Consider the following 21,389-nt stretch of genomic DNA (forward strand, 5'->3'; position numbering starts at 1 on the left):
GCCAAGATAGAATGTGAGGACAGAGCCTAGCAGAGCAGAATGTACACTAGCCAAGATAGAATGTGAGGACAGAGCCTAGCAGAGCAGAATGTACACTAGCCAAGATAGAATGTGAGGACAGAGCCTAGCAGAGCAGGTGCTTAAGGTTGAGGAACCAAAACTCAAATAGCTCACAAACAAATATTCAATATGAGGTCAATCCCATTCACAACATTTCACTAAAGTAAACATTTTACTGAAGTGGAGGGTGGGAATGGTCCCTCACTCTACAAATCCTGAATTGTACTTCTTTCTTTCTTCCCCATCACGTCTATAAGGTGACTCCATGAGGTACCACAACGGGCGCCCATTCTCCACCAGAGACAAGGAACCCCACCCCCTGGGCATCCACTGTGCCAGGGCCTGCATGGGCGGCTGGTGGTACAAAAACTGCTACAAGACCAACCTCAACGGCCTCTATGGCACCAACAGCAACAACCAGGTACCACTAGTACCAGTATCATCCCACTAAGTGCTTTTGTCGTTGCTTTGACATTTTGATTACAGTACCTTTCCTGGTCTTTGTTATTGCAAGACAGCACCCCAATGCTGATATGCTATAAACACTGCACCACATCTCCAGTGTTTCAATTTGATCCATAGAGAATGATAGAGGACTCTTCTTTGTATCTGTTCAATTATGGCATCTGTGAGCGCATGGGCAGCACCATTAAGGCCATCTTCATTTTTAATTAGTACATTTTTTTATTCTACTACTTCTATGAGTTGGTAAACAAACTGAAAAGGTGCACAGTGCCACATGGAGTGTGTTGTTTGAACAGATATAATGCCAAGGTTGGTGATCTACTGCCACCTGCAGTTATGGAATGTTTGCTCATGTATAATTCATTGGCTGATCCCTCAGATGGAATTATGTGATCCTTCATTAACCCATAGGAAGTCCCACCCAGTTGACTACTTCAAAATGGTGAAATTTCTCAATGACGATGGCCATGCTAAAATGTGATTTTAGGCACTAGAGTACTCTATCTATCTCTATGATTTGAACAGACTTCTTATTTGATGTTGTGTCATCTGCTATCAACTCCTATCAACTAATGTAACTGAATTTAAGTTTTGTCAACTCAACTTAATCTACTAAATGAACGTAACTCAACTGCTTGTTCTGTGTTATAGGGTGTGGTGTGGATAGACTGGAAGGGCAAAGACTCGTCCATTCCCTTTACTGAGATGAAGTTCCGACCGGCCGGGATCTCCATCACAACCCACGGATAAGACCGTCCTCTGACTCGTCCACCCCTAAAACCCTTTCTTTGAGAAACAGGAAAGTGGAGCACCAAGAGACCATAAACGTGTGGATGTCGCACTTCCTGCATCTCAAATTCCGCCTCAACTTGCATGTCCAGTGGTCTTAACAGCCGTCACGACAGACAGCGTATCAGTCTGTACTTGTACTGTACAGTGCAGTGCACCAGGCTCCTGTTCTGTACCTTTATCATGCTGTCTCTCTCAGCTGTATCTGTAGACAGGAAATATTTGTGATTGCAGCATTTTGTATAGTATTGTTTTATGACCCAACTCTTACCGTCTCCAACTCAATGACTGTTCTACTGCTCTGACCCCAAAGCATCTCTACCTGATGCACATCACATGGTTACCCACCCCACTACTACTGTAATAAAACATGCACTGTCTCACTCTATTGCAATAAATGAGGCACATGAATGCCTGGATGGAGATGGGTTTTTTGTACTCAACTATGTGAGTGGTGTTGTGTGTGTGTGTGTGACTAATCTGCTAACACGATTCTTCAGGTGTTGTCAAGGTTACTCATCACCATGTGTAGTTCACCTGTGCTAGACATGCTTATTTCACATATTTCAGTTCTGTTCACAAATACAGTATTTTGTGAACTGATTTGAAACATTTAGACAAGAAGAGAAAGAGTGCAGGAGATGGCCTCTGACAGGTTAGTATCAGTAATAAGATGGTGAAATCATCCTTACTAAACACATTTCCAGTTGACAGTTATGCAATATGACACGCACACTCGGGCTAAGTCCCTAATGGCACCCTATTCCCTATGCAGTGCACTACTTTTGATCAGGGCCCATAGGGAATAGGGTGTATATGGCCTATAGGGAATAGGATGCCACCTACACAAACTTAGGCTATACATCCCTGGTGTGTTTCTGTCACCATCAGCATTTACAATCAGTGACAATCTAATTCACTTCTCCCTCCTCCAATAGGCATTTAGTTCCTGATCTAACAACTCAGCACACTCTGCTCTGAAATGTCCATTTATCAACGACTCACAGGAAAGAAGATGAGTCGATATGGAGCTCAACTCCGTGAGGTCTCTAGCACTGCAGCATCCAGGGGAAAGATAAATGAGGGTGAATGTATGAAGCTATTGGCTTATCACGACTTACCACAGAAGCACCGACTGAGTATGTTCCAACTATTGAACAGACATTTTGCAGCAGAATGGCTTCAGTCACAAAGCTCAGCATTCTACTGGCCGTTGATGTCTATGAAATGAAAGAACAAGGTGAAGAATCCTCCTTTTCCATGACTCCTGTGGGTGAAGACTACTGGTTGATCACCAGATCCTCACCTGAAGAGAGTCTGATGCTGTGAATACCTCTAACCCTTCACCTGAAGAGAGTCTGATGCTGTGAATACCTCTAACCCTTCACCTGAAGAGAGTCTGTTGCTGTGAATACCTCTAACCCTTCACCTGAAGAGAGTCTGCTGCTGTGAATACCTCTAACCCTTCACCTGAAGAGAGTCTGTTGCTGTGAATACCTCTAACCCTTCACCTGAAGAGAGTCTGCTGCTGTGAATACCTCTAACCCTTCACCTGAAGAGAGTCTGCTGCTGTGAATACCTCTAACCCTTCACCTGAAGAGAGTCTGCTGCTGTGAATACCTGTAACCCTTCACCTGAAGAGAGTCTGTTGCTGTGAATACCTCTATCCCTTCACCTGAAGAGAGTCTGATGCTGTGAATACCTCTAACCCTTCACCTGAAGAGAGTCTGCTGCTGTGAATAACTCTAACCCTTCACCTGAAGAGAGTCTGCTGCTTTGAATACCTCTAACTATTCACCTGAAGAGAGTCTGCTGCTGTGAATACCTCTAACCCTTCACCTGAAGAGAGTCTGCTGCTGTGAATACCTCTAACCCTTCACCTGAAGAGAGTCTGTTGCTGTGAATACCTCTAACCCTTCACCTGAAGAGAGTCTGATGCTGTGAATACCTCTAACCCTTCACCTGAAGAGAGTCTGCTGCTGTGAATACCTCTAACCCTTTACCTGAAGAGAGTCTGCTGCTGTGAATACCTCTAACCCTTTACCTGAAGAGAGTCTGCTGCTGTGAATACCTCTAACCCTTCACCTGAAGAGAGTCTGCTGCTGTGAACACCTCTAACCCTTCACCTGAAGAGAGTCTGATGCTGTGAATACCTCTAACACTTCACCTGAAGAGAGTCTGCTGCTGTGAATACCTCTAACCCTTCACCTGAAGAGAGTCTGCTGCTGTGAATACCTCTAACCCTTCACCTGAAGAGAGTCTGCTGCTGTGAATACCTCTAACCCTTCACCTGAAGAGAGTCTGCTGCTGTGAATACCTCTAACTCTTCACCTGAAGAGAGTCTGCTGCTGTGAATACCTCTAACCCTTCACCTGAAGAGAGTCTGCTGCTGTGAATACCTCTAACCCTTCACCTGAGAATTCCACCCTGGATGCAGACTAATGGGATCGTCTAAAAGCTATCTGTGAATCTGAGGAACAATTCTTATCTCCAGATCAACAACCTCACTCAGTCAGACTCTGGGCATTACAAGGTGTGCTGGACAAATGGCACAGGGTCCAAACAGAAGAACATAGACCTCACCGTTTGCAGAACTACAGGCAAGAAGCCGGTTGTGCCATTTGTCCAGTTAGGAGAGACAGTAGACCTGATGTGTGGAACGGCAAGGGGTGGTGACAATGTGAACATTTGGGACATCATTAGTTCCCTAGCACCTTTCTTGGAGGATGAAATGGTATGGCAAATGATTGAGAACAGCTGCACTCTACGTATCACCAACTTCACCACTGAGGACAAGATATATTTTGTTTTAATGGTACTGGAGCCCCAGCAATGTGTTTACAGGGAGTTGATGGAAGTGAGGCCCGAGGCAATGTATCTCCATTGCTCATTGGGAGAAAATGCAGTGCCTTGCTTTAACACTGACCCCAGTGGAGAAGAGTTGCATACTGGCAGATTTAGAGTTAGAATAGCCGTGTGAAAACACCTCTGAGGAAAACCTCACTGGCAAACAAATGTACATGGTGGATGGTGGATGGTGGATGGTGGATGGTGGATGGTGCATGGTGGATGGTGTATGGTGCATGGTGGATGGTGGATGGTGCATGGTGGATGGTGCATGGTGTATGGTGTATGGTGCATGGTGGATGGTGCATGGTGGATGGTGCATGGTGGATGGTGGATGGTGCATGGTGCATGGTGGATGGTGCATGGTGGATGGTGCATGGTGGATGGTGGATGGTGCATGGTGGATGGTGCATGGTGGATGGTGCATGGTGGATGGTGGATGGTGCATGGTGGATGGTGCATGGTGGATGGTGCATGGTGGATGGTGCATGGTGGATGGTGGATGGTGGATGGTGCATGGTGGATGGTGGATGGTGCATGGTGGATGGTGGATGGTGCATGGTGGATGGTGCATGGTGGATGGTGGATGGTGCATGGTGCATGGTGGATGGTGGATGGTGGATGGTGCATGGTGGATGGTGGATGGTGCATGGTGGATGGTGGATGGTGGATGGTGCATGGTGCATGGTGGATGGTGGATGGTGCATGGTGCATGGCGGATGGAAGAGTGTCAGGGAATTACACCCTGGTCATCCCATCACTGATGCTGAACCACACAGGCTTCTGTATATGTTTTAGGGGTTTCAGGATCCTTCAATGCTGTGACCTGCTGGTGTGCTGCAAGTCCGAGTCTTCTCAGAGGGAAGGGAAGCTGCTCTCGGCTGTAACGCTGATCTCACTCAGCCTGCTGAGGTTGTATGGTACAGACAGAGCGATCTGGTGGAAGATGTTATCATGGACACACAAAACACACTGTATGTCTGCCACGCATAAATGATTTGAGGATATGGAGGGCCGAATGAATGCGTCTAGTCCTCACTCCTCTTTGGTGCTCTCTAACGTCTCACTGGAGGACCGTGGGAGGTGCTAGTGTGCTGTCATCTATGACGACGCGTGTGTGTGTCAGTGACTAAGACCCATCTGATTTACGTTGAGAGAGATCCCTTTGTTGTCGATTCCACTTTCTATGCAGTGTTCTCGTCATTGCTGGGCTGTGTTCTGCTGGGGATGGTCTGCACTGTGATCACTGTGAACATGAAGACCATGAGAAGAGAATGTGCGTCTCTACAGACTGAGGACTGCAGCCCAGACACAGGGACGACAGAGCAATGGAGAGGAAGAGGAGAGGGAGGAGAGGGAAGAGAGGGGAAAAGATAGAGAGTGAAGAAAGCGAGTTATGAGTGAAGAGAGAGGGGAGGAAGAGAGAGGGGAGGAAGAGAGAGGTGAAGGAAGAGAGAGGGGAACAAAGAGAGAGGGGAGGAAGAGAGAGGGGAGGGAGGGAGGAAGAGAGAGGAGAGTGAAGAGAGCGGGAAGGAAGAGAGGAGCGAAAGAGAGGAGAGAAAGAGATATAGGAAGAGAAAGGGGAGTGAAGAGAGAGGGGAGTGAAGAGAGAGGGGAGGAAGAGAGAGGAGAGAAAGAGAGAGGAGAGAAAGAGAGAGGAGAGAAAGAGAGAGGAGAGAATGTAACGAGATTCCTCCTGGGAAGGAGAGGCGGACCAAAATGCAGCGTGGTTATAATTCATGGTTCTTTAATAATGAAACTATACATGAATAACTACAAAACAAGAACCGTGAAAACCCAAAACAGTCCCGTGTGGTACAAACACTGACACAGGAGACAACCACCCACAAAACCCAACACAAAACAGGCTACCTAAATATGGCTCCCAATCAGATACAATGACTAACACCTGCCTCTGATTGAGAACCATATCAGGCACAAACACAGAAACAGACAAACAAGACATCCAACATAGAATGCCTACTCAGATCACACCCTGACCAAACAAAACATAGAACATACAAAGCAAACTATGGTCAGGGTGTGACAGAGAAAGAGAGATAGGAGGAAGAGAGAGGTGAGGAAGAGAGAGGGGAGAAAGAGAGAGAGGAGGAAGAGAGAGAGGAGGAAGAGAGAGGTGAGGAAGAGAGAGGGGAGGAAGAGAGAGGGGAGGAAGAGAGAGGGGAGAAAGAGAGATAGGAGGGAAGAGAGAGGGGAGGGAAGAGAGAGGACAGCATCAAGTTATGAGAGGGGGAAGGGAAGAGAGAGGACAGGATCAAGTTATGAGAGGGGGAAGGGAAGAGAGAGGACAGGATCAAGTTATGAGAGGGGGAAGGGAAGAGAGAGGACAGGATAGAGTTATGAGAGAGGGGAGGGAAGAGAGAAGACAGGATAGAGTTATGAGAGGGGGGGGAAGAGAGAAGACAGGATAGAGTTATGAGAGAGGGGAGGGAAGAGAGAGGACAGGATAGAGTTATGAGAGGGGGAAGGGAAGAGAGAGGACAGGATAGAGTTATGAGAGGGGGAAGGGAAGAGAGAGGACAGGATAGAGTTACGAGAGAGGGGGGGGAAGAGAGAGGACAGTATAGAGTTATGAGAGAGGGGAGGGAAGAGAGAGGATTGTGCAGATCATTCTCAAAACTCAGCTGGAAACATTTATTTTTCAAATTGCCTTGAATGATTCCTATTAATATTTTTCAATGTGATACTTTGGTCCCATCTTTTGACTTACTTCTATATGAACTCATGCTGTATAGGTCCCACCTCTGTTCTTATCTGAGTCTCTCCAGCAAAGTAAACATCATCATCTTTAAAATCACATGTCCTTCAGAAAGACCCTGCCGTGGTGCAACCTAACCTGGGCTGACCAAAGGACTTCAATCATCCTCTTTAAAATCACATGTCCTTCAGAAAGACCCTGCCGTGGTGCAACCTAACCTCGGCTGACCAAAGGACTACAGAAAGACCCTGCCGTGGTGCAACCTAACCTAAGCTGACCAAAGGACTTCAGAAAGACCCTGCCGTGGTGCAACCTAACCTGGGCTGATCAAAGGACTTCAGAAAGATCCTGCCGTGGTGCAACCTAACCTCGGCTGACCAAAGGACTTCAGAAAGACCCTGCCGTGGTGCAACCTAACCTGGGCTGACCAAAGGACTTCAGAAAGACCCTGCCGTGGTGCAACCTAACCTGGGCTGACCAAAGGACTTCAGAAAGACCCTGCCGTGGTGCAACCTAACCTCGGCTGACCAAAGGACTTCAGAAAGACCCTGCCGTGGTGCAACCTAACCTGTGCTGACCAAAGGACTTCAGAAAGACCCTGCCGTGGTGCAACCTAACCTGGGCTGACCAAAGGACTTCAGAAAGACCCTGCCGTGGTGCAACCTTACCTCGGCTGACCAAAGGACTTCAGAAAGACCCTGCCGTGGTGCAACCTAACCTGGGCTGACCAAAGGACTACAGAAAGACCCTGCCGTGGTGCAACCTAACCTGGGCTGACCAAAGGACTTCAGAAAGATCCTGCCATGGTGCAACCTAACCTGGGCTGACCAAAGGACTTCAGAAAGACCCTGCCGTGGTGCAACCTAACCTGGGCTGATCAAAGGACTTCAGAAAGATCCTGCCGTGGTGCAACCTAACCTGGGCTGACCAAAGGACTTCAGAAAGATCCTGCCGTGGTGCAACCTAACCTGGGCTGACCAAAGGACTTCAGAAAGATCCTGCCGTGGTGCAACCTAACCTGGGCTGACCAAAGGACTTCAGAAAGATCCTGCCGTGGTGCAACCTAACCTAAGCTGACCAAAGGACTTCATAAAGACCCTGCCGTGGTGCAACCTAACCTAAGCTGACCAAAGGACTTCATAAAGACCCTGCCGTGGTGCAACCTAACCTAAGCTGACCAAAGGACTACAGAAAGACCCTGCCGTGGTGCAACCTAACCTGGGCTGACCAAAGGACTTCATAAAGACCCTGCCGTGGTGCAACCTAACCTGGGCTGACCAAAGGACTTCAGAAAGACCCTGCCGTGGTGCAACCTAACCTGGGCTGATCAAAGGACTTCAGAAAGATCCTGCCGTGGTGCAACCTAACCTCGGCTGACCAAAGGACTTCAATCATCCTCCAACTGGAGCCATATTTCCACCCAGTTGCACCATGAGAACAAGACAAAGACCTTCAGTGCTTTGGTGTGTCAGGTCAACATGTTACTGAGATATCCAAGGATATCGGTCGTGGTTGTACAATTTCTCAGCTGTTATTTTTTTCCACCGTATAAATCCCTTGAAATAATAGTTGGTTATCCAGAGGGTCAAGACAAGACAATATTTACCCATCCTTGAGCAGGACCATGCTAACAGTGAAGAGGGGTGGCACATGCAGGGTCTGTCAGGAGTCCTGTATAAAAGGGAAGACCAGAGTGAAAGGTGATTTTTGGGGGGACAGGGAGAGTGAGACTTAAAGCCTGCATAATGACAGCATATGTGTCAGTGGTGATTGTGGGTGCTGTGGTCATGCTTACACTGTTATGGATCCTGCTCATCTACCTCCCTGGAAAAGGAGACAAAGTTACACAGGGAGAACCCAATGGATGTCAGTCAGCGGGTAATCAATACAATGCTCTTTCTTCCTGTATGTACTGTACAGTCTATGTCCTACAGGTAATCAATACAATGCTCTTTCTTCCTGTATGTACTGTACAGTCTATGTCCTACAGGTAATCAATACAATGCTCTTTCTTCCTGTATGTACTGTACAGTCTATGTCCTACAGGTAATCAATACAATGCTCTTTCTTCCTGTATGTACTGTACAGTCTATGTCCTACAGGTAATCCATACAATGCTCTTTCTTCCTGTATGTACTGTACAGTCTATGTCCTACAGGTAATCCATACAGTGCTCTTTCTTCCTGTATGTACTGTACAGTCTATGTCCTACAGGTAATCAATACAATGCTCTTTCTTCCTGTATGTACTGTACAGTCTATGTCCTACAGGTAATCAATACAATGCTCTTTCTTCCTGTATGTACTGTACAGTCTATGTCCTACAGGTAATCCATACAATGCTCTTTCTTCCTGTATGTACTGTACAGTCTATGTCCTACAGGTAATCCATACAATGCTCTTTCTTCCTGTATTTACTGTACAGTCTATGTCCTACAGGTAATCCATACAATGCTCTTTCTTCCTGTATGTACTGTACAGTCTATGTCCTACAGGTAATCCATACAATGCTCTTTCTTCCTGTATTTACTGTACAGTCTATGTCCTACAGGTAAAGGGCCAACTAGCTGTAGAAACACAGACAAAGTCCTCTTCCCACCACTGTTTGGTTTAAAAGCTGAGAGATGTGGCTGGAGAAATGTCATCTCTCTCACATTCATAGACAGAGCTATCCATGATATCAACATGATAGTTGTAACCATGTTTTGACGCTCTACAGTGTTTGTTGACATTCACTTTGTTTACAAACATCGGAGTAAAACAATCTAATATTTTGGGTTCTGATGGGGAACGACAGTGGAACTAAGCTCATTAAGGCATTTCTAAGTTGTATTCTATAAGAATCAATGGGTACATATCCTTAATATCATACATATGATGAATGTAGCAACTGCTGATTGGCCCTTCAAGGGTCCAGGACAATCTATGAGTCTGTTCAACAATCTATCTTAGCTGCTTAACCTGGAACTCTGCTTATCATTAGATTATAGGCTATGAATAGGCCTTATGTAAACCTCGATGTAAATGGTAGTAGGACAAGTCATTTTCCATATCTGCACGTGGCTTCGCTTGATTAGCAATGGTCAACAGTAACATTATGAAGAGAATGACAACCAACTTTCCCTTTGTGTTCCTACTGTATGTTATCCACCTCCTCCATCCCAGCTGTTGGGTCTAGACTTCTGCACTCTTTCTATCAGTTCTTTCCCCGTTCTCTCTCTCCCTCTCTCCCTGGCCCTCTCTCTCTCCCTCTGCTGGGCAACATGCTGGAGCTGGCACACGACCACCTGCCCAGTCACCTGACCTCCCTGGCACGTCGCTATGGCAACATCTACCGCCTCAAGTGTGGCAACACAAGTAATGAAGTCACTTCCAACCAAGTGACTCAAGTTAACTCTGTTTCAAGACAGTTAGAATAGTTGTTTATACATGTAATATCCTCAGTATGTGAATGTTTTCAGTATTACAGTACGTTTGTCTTGACTCTGTATGTTGTGTTTGCTGCAGCCATGGTGGTATTAAACAGTGGTGACATCATCAGAGAAGCCTTGGTGAAGAAATGGTCGGACTTTGCTGGGAGACCACATTCTTACACCGGTGAAGAACACATTCCCAGCAACCATCACTCGCTTCTGTTACTCTGAGAACACGTTACTAGAACCACCCGAGTTTTCCCAGCAACCATCACTCACTTCTGTTACTCTGAGTCAACAGTGCTTTTGATTCAAATGATTTACCCTTCACCTCACTCTCTTTCTTCACCCTCCATTTCACCCCACCCTATCTCATCTTTCCCTCCCTCCATCTCTCCCTACCTACCTACCTCTCTCCTTATCTCATCACTCCCTCCACCTCTCCCTACCTACCTCCCTCCATCTCTCCCTACCTACCTCCCTCTCTCCTTCTCTCTCTCTACCCCCCTCCCTCCCTACCGGTCTCTCAGGAGACGTGGTGTCAGGGGGAGGCCGCTCCATCTCTCTGGGGGACTACAGTGAGGAGTGGAGGGCCCATCGCCGTCTGGCCCATAATGCACTGCAACGCTGCTCCCAGCAGTCGCTCCACGGGGTCATCCAGAAACAGGCCCTCCACCTGAGACAAGTAGAGATGAAACACATGACAGTTCTAAACCTGTTTTTGCTTTGTCATTATGGGGTAGTGTGTGTAGATTGATCAAATGTGTATTTATTTAGATTAAGGCTGTAACGTAACAACATTGGGGAAAGAGATAGGGTCTGAATACTTTCAGAATGACATGTATTCATTGTTTTACACAATATTTAAACACATTTGATCAGTTTCTCAAAGGAAAGATTCCCTGAACAAGATGGATGAATGTTTGTCATGTTGCTAGGATCCTAATCTGGGTTAAACCAGAACTAAAATATTTTGTCATTTGTTCAGATGCTTGATTAGGTTCTGGGGGTAAGCCTGTTAGAAATAAAGATGTGTGGTTTGTGAAGTATCCACCCTCACAAAAAGAATCTCTCAGCTTCAGCATTCTAGAGTTCTATATGTAATTATATGGTTGTATGCTCCTGTATAGTTTATTGCAATGTTTACTCCACAAAGACCTTCGACCTTTCTGGGGGTCAAAACATTGTAATGAACTATAATGGAGCATACACCAATGTGCAGGTATTTCGAACCCTTGCACAGAACACAGAACACTTTCTCCACCAAGGGAGGGAACAGCAGCATGGAACAAATACACTGTGTTCTGAGAAGGAATGTAAACCAGCATGTACCAGTACACTGACTGACTTAACTGGAGATTACACAATGCAACACAACCTCAGCAACATGCCAACCACAACTTAATGATGTATCACTTGTTGTACTTCTTGTTTGTGGCCTTGTGTAATGACAATGTAGTGGTTTCAAATTGGAAAAGTTACAACCCCCAAAAAGTTACAAGTCAGCGGGGTAACTCATCTTCTTAAGTTGAGGCAATCAATATTTAGTTTACAGTGAGGGAGTTTATATCTGAATATGTAACCTGTGATCTATCAGGTGCTGCTGGACTATAACGGCAGAGCTGCGGATCTCTCTGAGGATTTCACTGTAGCAGCCAGTAACGTCATCACCACACTGGCCTTTGGGAAAGAGGTGAGGATCACACCTGGGTTCAAATAGTATTTGTTGTCTGCGCTTGATTGAGCTTGCCTGGCACAACGGAATCAATGGAACAGTCCCAAAAAAAGAAACCACACCCATTTGATCCGGCTGCTCCAGGCAGGCTCAATCAAGTATTTGGAAGAAAACCAACACTATTTGAAGCCGGCTATCTGTCAGTTCTTTGAGTCTGTACAGTGTATACACCAGGAGTGGCACCCTATTCCCTATATAGTGCATTACTTGGGCTTTGGTGAAAATCTAGTGCACTATATAGGGAATAGGGTGTTATTTGGGACATAACCCAGAATTAGAATGAAGAGAGACACCAGGTTTGGCCAAGGCATAACCATGACGTTAATATAGTCATGTATTTTATTAACCACTGCGTGGGTAAGCTATCTAAAAGCAGAGACACGATAAGCAGTTATATATCACAGTTGGAAAATTGAACCAGGCTGGTTATCTAGTGGGGTTGGTGATCAAATCAAATCAAATTGCATTTGTCACATGTGCCGAATACAGCAGGTGTAGACTTTACAGTGAAATGCATACTTACAAGCCCTTAACCAACAATGCAGTTTTAAGATAAATACCAAAATAAATAAATAATAAAAGTAACAAATCATTAAAGAGCAGCAGTAAAATAGCAATAGCGAGGCCATATACAGGGGTAAAGGTACAGAGTCAATGTGTGGGGGAACCAGTTAGTCGAGGTAATTGAGGTAATATGTACATGTAGGTAGAGTTATTAAAGTGACTATGCATGGATAATAACAGAAAGTATCAGCAGTGTAAAAGAGCAATACAAATAGTCTGGGCAGCCAATTGATTAGATGTTCAGGAGTCTTATGGCTTGGGGGTAAAAGCTGTTGAGAAGCCTCTTGGATCTAGACTTGGCGTTCCGGTACCGCTTGCCATGCGGTAGCAGCAAGAACAGTCTATGACTGGGGTGGCTGGGGTCTTTGACAATTCCTAGGGCCTTCCTCTGACACCGCCTGGTATAGAGGTCCTGGATGTCAGGAAGCTTGGCCCCAGTGTTGTACTGGGCTGTACGGACTACTCTCTGTAGTACCTTGTGGTCGGAGGGCGAACAGTTGCCATACCAGGCAGTGATGCAACCCGTCAGGATGCTCTCGATGGTGCAGCGGTAGAACCTTTTGAGGATTTGAGGACCCATGCCAAATCTTTTCAGTCTCCTGAGGGGGAATAGGCTTTGTCATGCCCTCTTTACAACTGTCCTGGTGTGCTTGCACCATGTTAGATTGTTGGTGATGTGGACACCAAGGAACTTGAAGCTCTCAACCTGCTCCACTACAGCCCCGTCGATGAGAATGGGGACGTGCTCGGTCCCCCTTTTCCTGTAGTCCGCAATCATCTCCTTTGTCTTGATCACGTTGAAGGAGAGGTTGTTGTCCTTGCACCACACGGCCAGGTCTCTGACCTGTCTCGTTGCTGTCGGTGATCAGGCCTATCACTGTTGTGTCATCGGCAAACTTAATGATGGTGTTGGAGTCGTGCCTGGCCGTGCAGTCATGAGTGAACAAGGAGTACAGGAGGGGACTGAGCACGCACCTCTGAGGGGCCCCCGTATTGAGGATCAGCGTGGTGGATGTGTTGTTACCTACCCTTACCACCTGGGGGGCAGCCCTTCAGCAAGTCCAGAATCCAGTTGCAGAGGGAGGTGTTTAGTCCCAGGGCCCTTAGCTTAGTGATGAGCTTTGAGGGCACTATGGCGTTGAACGCTGAGCTGTAGTCAATGAATAGCATTCTCACATAGGTGTTCCTTTTGTCCAGGTGCGAAAGGGCAGCGTGGAGTGCAATAGAGATTGCATCATCTGTGGATCTGTTGGGGCAGTATGCAAATTGGAGTGCGTCTAGGGTTCCTGGGATAATGGTGTTGATGTGATTAATGACCAGCCTTTCAAAGCACTTCATGGCTACAGACGTGAGTGCTACGGGTCAGTAGTCATTTAGACAGGTTACCTTAGTATGCTTGGGCACAGAGTCTATGGTGGTCTGCTTGAAACATGTTGGTATTACAGACTCAGACAGGGAAAGGTTGAAAATGTCAGTGAAGACACCTGCCAGTTGGTCAATGCATGCTCGGAATACACGTCCTGGTAATCCATCTGGCCCCGCAGCCTTGTGTATGTTGACCTGTTTAAAGGTCTTACTCACATCGGCTGAAGAGAGTGTGATCACACAGTCGTCCATGTGTTTGGGTATGTGGGTGGTGTGCTTACAGTAATAGCCATGCATGGTTTGTTTACTGTTAAGGTTGTGGAACTTTACGCAATGAATGACATCAAATTTACCAACAACACATTTTGATCCAATAAACTTCCCACTGGGCAAAAACTGGTTGAATCAACATTGTTTCCATGTCATTTCAACGCAAAGAAATCTATGTGATGAAGTTGAATCAACGTGGAAAACTAATTGGATTTGCAAAAACTCATCAATGTAAGGGATTTATTTATTATTTTACCCAACTTTAACCTAAATCCGATGACAAGGTGACATTTTTAGTTGATTTCACATTGAATTCACGTTAGTTGACAACTCAAAACAATGTTGAACTGACGTCTGTGCCCAGTGGGTTATGTAATAGTACTGTATATTGTTTCAGTGATGAAGTAATATCTCATTATATCCCCGTTTAATCTAACAACAACCTGAAAGGGTTTATCAATCCTTTATAAAAGAAAAACCTATTGGTGCTTTATGAATAATGTATAATCATGTTATAGAAGGTGGAAAAGGGTTATGCCACATATGGTAAAGCATCTACTGTACTACTGTGTGTACTGTAAATAATAATAATATTGATAATAATTATGATAATATTAATTATGATAATACTAGGATAATGATAATAATAATAATTATGATAATAATAATAATAACAAATGGGAGTTTTTAAATCACTTTTCAAGGAAACAAAGACGCTATACATACAGTAGTATCAAATGGTAAATGGTATAAGTGGGACTTCCTGTAATATATTGATTCATTTGTCTGTGTTTGTGACCTTTGTCTATTTGTCTGTGTCTTTTAGTATGAGAAGAGTTCTGCAGAGCTGCAGAGACTGCATGGCTGTCTTAATGAGATCGTGTCTCTATGGGGCTCTCCCTGGATCTCTGCTCTGGACTCCTTCCCACTGCTCAGGGTCGGTCAACTTTATACACTCATACTACACTATCTGACAGGGAAACTGCATGCACAGACAGCCACTCTGATACACAAATTAAAATGTCTAAAATGGTGCTACAAAAGTGGGAATATGTGATTCTATTGTGTATTTATATTGATCTGTTCCCATTTGTCCAAGAAATTGCCCAATCCTCCGTTCTCCCGTCTTCTGAAAGAGGTGGCCAGGAGAGATGAAATCATCAGAACACATCTGGATGAGTACAAGGTTGGTGTGAATACTGTAGGTTCTTTTTCAAACTTATGTTCAAGTAGCCAACAGCAAACACAAAGACAATAATGTCAAAGTTTTTTTTAAGTAATCTGTAATGTAATATGGGTACATTGGTAGCATATGGAAGATATGAACTGTATTGCTGCCACAGATGCAGGCACCGAGCAAAACATCAGAGGAAGCCATTGCCATCACAAGCGCTCTCCTCAACGGCCTTGGGAAGCCCCAGGACACAACACAGGGAGTGGTAGGTTCTTATCATGGTTTACAACCTGAACTCAGATGTAGACGTAAGATAGTGAAGTGAATCCGGGACACTACAATTAGTATTATAGGTTACATTTTGTATAGTATGTATTAACTGAAATTCATACAATATGTTATGAATTTGCAAAAAGTATGATATGTTGTGTATTCTAATTTGTTGTGGCTAACGTTAGCTAGGTGGCTAAGGCTAACGTTAGAAAGGCTAGGGGTTAGGGTTAGGGTTAAGGTTATGGTTTGGAGTTAGATTAAAGGGTTAAAGTTTTGGTTAGGGGAAGGGTTAGCAAACATGCTAAGTAGTTGCAAAGCATCTAAAAAGTAGTAAGTAGTTGCACAGTTGCTAATTAGATAAAAGTTATCCGTGACGAGATTCAAACACGCAACCCTTGGGTTGCTAGACATTCGCGTAAGTTACTTTCTTTCTTATGTAACCACACCAAACGTAACATATCATACTAATTTGGTTTTCCAGATGAACGTTTACTATGTCAGGTCTCGTCTATGAGACCAGGCTGTGGTTTATCATGGTAATCAATCAAAATCACATAGCAAATGCTTACAATATAAGCCTACTACTTGCTATAAATGTGTAATAGTAAGTGTTGCGCATCCAAAATGGCACCCGATTCCCTAGTGCACTACTTTTGACTATGGCCCTGGTTAAAAGCAGTGCACTATATAGAGTCACACATATGCTCATGGCCTGCAGTAAGGACATGGTCCATTTACAGGTCCTGACAGACACTCACGTCCACATGGCCACTGTGGACCTTCTGATCGGGGGAACAGAGACAACAGCTGCCTGGCTCAGCTGGACTGTGGCCTTTCTACTGCACAGGCCTGAGGTACATTACAGAACTCTATGCACTACACTACACCACAGAACACAATACACTACGCAACACTACAGAACTCAATACACTAACTACAAAACTCAATACAATAAACAACACTACAGAACTCAGTACACTACACTACAGAACTCAATACACTACACTACAAAACTCAATACACTACACTACACTAAATAACTCAGTACACTACACTACACTCCAGAACTCTATACACTGCACTACAAAACTCTATACACTACACTACAGAACGCAATACTCTACACTACATAACTCTACACACTACACTACTATATACACTACACTACAGAACTATATACACTACACTACACTACACTACATAATTAGATACACTATACTACACTACACTACAGAATTAGATACACTATACTACACTACAGAATTAGATACACTATACTACACTACAGAATTAGATACACTATACTACACTACACTACAGAATTAGATACACTATACTACAGAACTCTATACACTACACTATACTACACTACAGATTTAGATACACTATACTACACTACAGATTTAGATACACTATACTACACTACAGATTTAGATACACTATACTACACTACACTACAGAATTAGATACACTATACTACACTACACTACAGATTTAGATACACTATACTACACTACACTACAGATTTAGATACACTATACTACACTACACTACAGATTTAGATACACTATACACTACAGGTACTTTCCGAAGTGGATGACACAAACAATTGGATTGGTTATCCCTTTCATGCCCTGCCTCCAGTCCACTTACCATATCTGAACAAGAGAGCCTCATGAAAATTGCAACAAGTGGTTCTGTGAAAATTGAATTGAATCAGATTGCGCTCAGAGTACCCTGCCTTGGCAAATCACACCGTTAAGACACTGATGCCCTTTGCAACCACGTACCTATGTGAGAGTGGATTCTCGGTATTATACAGTGTGTGTGTGTGGCAGGCTTACAATGATGGCAAAAAACAACATTGAATAGTGCGCTGACCCTGGTGCTAGAGGGGGTACAGCTGGAGGTTGAATGTTTGAAGGGGTACGGGACTAATAAAAGTGTGGGAACCACTGCACTACAGAACTCTATTCACTACACTGCACTACAGAACTCTATTCACTACACTGCACTACAGAACTCTATTCACTACACTGCACTACACTACAGAACTCTATTCACTACACTGCACTACAGAACTAGATACATATTATATACACTACACATCACTACACTACAGAACTAGATACACTACAATACATATTATATACACTACACATCACTACACTACAGAACTCTATTCACTACACTGCACTACAGAACTCTATTCACTACACTGCACTACAGAACTAGATACACTACGATACATATTATATACACTACACATCACTACACTACAGAACTCTATTCACTACACTGCACTACATAACTAGATACACTACAATACATATTATATACACTACACATCACTGCACTACAGAACTCTATTCACTACACTGCACTACAGAACTCTATTCACTACACTGCACTACACTACAGAACTCTATTCACTACACTGCACTACACTACAGAACTCTATTGACTACACTGCACTACACTACAGAACTCTATTGACTACACTGCACTACACTACAGAACTCTATTGACTACACTGCACTACACTACAGAACTCTATTGACTACACTGCACTACACTACAGAACTCTATTGACTACACTGCACTACATTACAGAACTAGATACACTACACTACATAATTATATACACTACACATCACTACACTACACTGCTCTATACCACACTATAATACAATGCATTACACTACACTACTCTAAACACTACACTATACTACACTACAATACATTACACTACACTGCTCTATACCACACTATAATACAATGCATTACACTACACTACTCTAAACACTACACTATACACTACACTATACTACACTACAATACACTACACTACCATACACTACAGAACTAGATACACTACACTACAGAAGTATATACACTACACTGCTCTATACCACACTATAATACAATGCATTACACAACACTACTCTACACACTATACTACAATAACCTACACTACTAACTACACTACGATACAATACACTGTATTCACCAGTGTCCTCAGACCTTTGATATATGCTTTACATAGTATTCTATAGAGATGGAACTAGACTGAAACCCACAGATGTGTTGTTGGCTTGCATTCCATTATAGACTGTAAGTCAAAACCTACGTTTGAGATCACTTCACATGGTGAGATGCTTCTCTCTTTCTCTCTCACTCCATCTCTTTCACTCTCTCTCCCTCCGTCTCTCTTACTCTCTCTCTCACCCTCCATCTCTCTCTCTCTCTCCCTCCGTCTCTCTTACTCTCTCTCTCCCTCCCTCCATCTCTCTCTCTCTCTTTCCTCCTCCCTAGGTGCAGTACAGAGTGTATGATGAGTTGTGTTCGGTGCTGGACGGGCGCTACCCTCAGTACAGTGACAGACACAGGCTGCCAGTGCTGTGTGCTGTGATCAGTGAGGTGCTCAGACTCAGACCTGTGGCTCCGCTAGCCGTGCCTCACAGAGCCATCAGAGACAGCAGGTGAATAGAAGATATACCAGGGGAGGCTGGTGGGAGGAGCTATAGGAGGACGGGCTAAAATGGAATAAATGGAACAGAGTCAAACATTTCCATTTATTTGATGTGTTTGACTCCGTTCCATCAAATCCATTCCAGCCATTACAATGAGCCTGTCCTCCTATAACCCCTCCCACCAGTCTCTTCTGAGATATACTTACTGTAGTATAGTATAGCATTACTGTATAACATTACTGTATATCTTTACTGTATATCATTACTCTATATCTTTACTGTATATCTTTACTGTATATCATTACTGTATATCTTTACTGTATATCATTACTGTATATCTTTACTGTATATCATTACTGTATAACATTACTGTATATCTTTACTGTAATATCATAACTGTATATCATTACTGTATAAGATTACTCTACAGAGCTCTCAATAAATGCACTGTGGGAACGTATTGTACAGCTATGTGTAACTGTCACCCTCCTATGGGAGCTTATGTTTGATGCTGTTACTCTGCTTTGTACAGTACATTTGTCTTGCCAACTTCCCTTCTGTGCCATTTTTCTACCTAAATGTAATACCTCATCATACAGTACTAATGCATGTTTATACACTGAGTATACAAAACATTAAGCACACCTGCTCTTTCCAAATCACAGACTGACCAGGCGAATCCAGGTGAAAGCTATGATCCCTTAATGATGTCACTTGTTAAATCCACTTCAATCAGTGTAGATGAAGGGGAGGAGACAGGTTAAATAATATTTTTTAAGCCTTGAAACAATTGGGACATGGATTGTGTATGTGTGCCATTCAGAGGGTGAATGGGCAAGACAAAAGATTTAAGTGCTTTTGAATGGGGTATGGTAGTAGGAGCCAGGCGCATCAGTTTGTGTCAAGAACTGCAACGCTGCTGGGTTTTTCACTCTCAACAATTTCCTGTGTGTATCAAGAATCGTCCACCACTCAAAGGACATCCAGCCAACTTGACACAACTGTGGGAAACATTGGAGTAAACATGGGCCAGCATCCCTGTGGAACACTTTCGACACCTTGTAGTCCATGTCCCAATGAATTGAGGCTGTTCTGAGGGAGGGGGGGAACAACTCAATATTAGGAAGGTGTTTCTAATGTTTGATATACTCAATGTATTTGCAATGTATAATTCTGTGTCTATTCCATATGTGTTCAGTATTGCAGGCTACTTCATCCCTAAGAACACTGTCATCATCCCCAATTTGTTTGGGGCGCATCATGACCCTGCAGTGTGGACGGATCCCTATGCCTTCAAACCAGGTGCTGGGCTATTGAGTGTACTGGCAATGTCCCAAATGGCATCATATTCCCTATATAGTGAACTACTATTGATCAGGGCCCATAAGGCTCAGGTTAAAAGTAGTGCACTATATAGGGAATAGGGTACCATTTGGGATGCACCCTAGCATTGCTTTCACTTGGCTCAGCAACATAGTTCCAGCAGCAGCTAACAGTAGACCCTCTCTCTTTCAGAGCGGTTCCTGGAGGGTGGGGGGGCCTCGACGCGGGCTCTCCTGCCTTTCGGCGGGGGCGCTCGGCTGTGTTTGGGGGAGGCCGTGGCCAAAATGGAATTGTTTCTGTTCACCGCCTACTTGTTGCGTGATTTCCAGTTCGTACCTGCTGAAAGCCAGACCTCTCTACCAGACCTGACAGGAGTAGCCAGTGTGGTACTTAAAGCCAAGGCCTACACAGTCATAGCACGGCCCAGACCTGGGCCTTGACCTCTCTACCAGACCTGACAGGAGTAGCCAGTGTGGTACTCAAAGCCAAGGCCTACACAGTCATAGCACTGCCCAGACCTGGGCCTTGACCTCTCTACCAGACCTGACAGGAGTAGCCAGTGTGGTACTCAAAGCCAAGGCCTACACAGTCATAGCACTGCCCAGACCTGGGCCTTGACCTCTCACAGAGTTAGTTCATGTACAGTGATCACATTACATTTCTATCAATCATTCGGCTCTAGAGGAAGTATTCTTATAAGAGAAGGCATATATTGTGTAGTATTGTGCAGTAATGGTGATGTAATTGGAATGTATAGAATAATATTTTCTACTTCGTATAAATACTTCCTCTTTTAACAACAAAGGATGCATTTCTGACTCCCTAAATAGATATACCATAGGTAGCCTGAATGAGAATGCTGATAGCTTTATTAGAAGAGGGTTGGGATAAAGGTTAGGGGTTAACTCAGGGGTTAAAGG

The 21,389-nt window shown here is 44.3% G+C and overlaps 2 protein-coding genes across 2 annotated transcripts; both read left to right on the forward strand.

Annotated features, from left to right (window-relative positions):
* The first annotated feature begins 322 nt into the window (after positions 1–322).
* On the forward strand, positions 323–1,739 carry LOC139398213 (techylectin-5A-like). The gene is made up of 2 exons (XM_071144338.1): positions 323–481; positions 1,177–1,739. The coding sequence occupies exons 1-2, from the start codon at positions 326–328 to the stop codon at positions 1,273–1,275; spliced, it is 255 nt and encodes an 84-aa protein (XP_071000439.1). The 5' UTR covers positions 323–325; the 3' UTR covers positions 1,276–1,739.
* Positions 1,740–8,616: 6,877 nt separating this feature from the next.
* LOC139398211 (cytochrome P450, family 21, subfamily A, polypeptide 2) lies at positions 8,617–21,329 on the forward strand. The gene is made up of 12 exons (XM_071144336.1): positions 8,617–8,758; positions 10,045–10,236; positions 10,387–10,476; positions 10,823–10,977; positions 11,890–11,985; positions 15,053–15,163; positions 15,326–15,412; positions 15,570–15,665; positions 16,414–16,527; positions 18,989–19,155; positions 20,345–20,448; positions 20,662–21,329. Exons 1-12 carry the CDS (start codon positions 8,626–8,628, stop codon positions 20,907–20,909), a joined length of 1,593 nt encoding a protein of 530 aa, XP_071000437.1. The 5' UTR covers positions 8,617–8,625; the 3' UTR covers positions 20,910–21,329.
* The last annotated feature ends 60 nt before the right edge of the window (positions 21,330–21,389 follow it).

Source organism: Oncorhynchus clarkii, unplaced genomic scaffold, assembly GCF_045791955.1.
Source record: "Oncorhynchus clarkii lewisi isolate Uvic-CL-2024 unplaced genomic scaffold, UVic_Ocla_1.0 unplaced_contig_13509_pilon_pilon, whole genome shotgun sequence".
Classification (NCBI taxonomy): Eukaryota; Metazoa; Chordata; class Actinopteri; order Salmoniformes; family Salmonidae; genus Oncorhynchus; species Oncorhynchus clarkii.

Coding starts and splice junctions, on each gene's coding strand:
- LOC139398213 (XM_071144338.1), top strand. CDS start 326: ATGAGGTACCACAACGGGCGCCCATTCTCCACCAGAGACAAGGAACCC. Junction 482..1,176: donor GCACCAACAGCAACAACCAG/GTACCACTAGTA, acceptor TCTGTGTTATAG/GGTGTGGTGTGGATAGACTG.
- LOC139398211 (XM_071144336.1), top strand. CDS start 8,626: ATGACAGCATATGTGTCAGTGGTGATTGTGGGTGCTGTGGTCATGCTT. Junction 10,477..10,822: donor GAGACCACATTCTTACACCG/GTGAAGAACACA, acceptor CCGGTCTCTCAG/GAGACGTGGTGTCAGGGGGA. Junction 19,156..20,344: donor AGAGCCATCAGAGACAGCAG/GTGAATAGAAGA, acceptor ATATGTGTTCAG/TATTGCAGGCTACTTCATCC.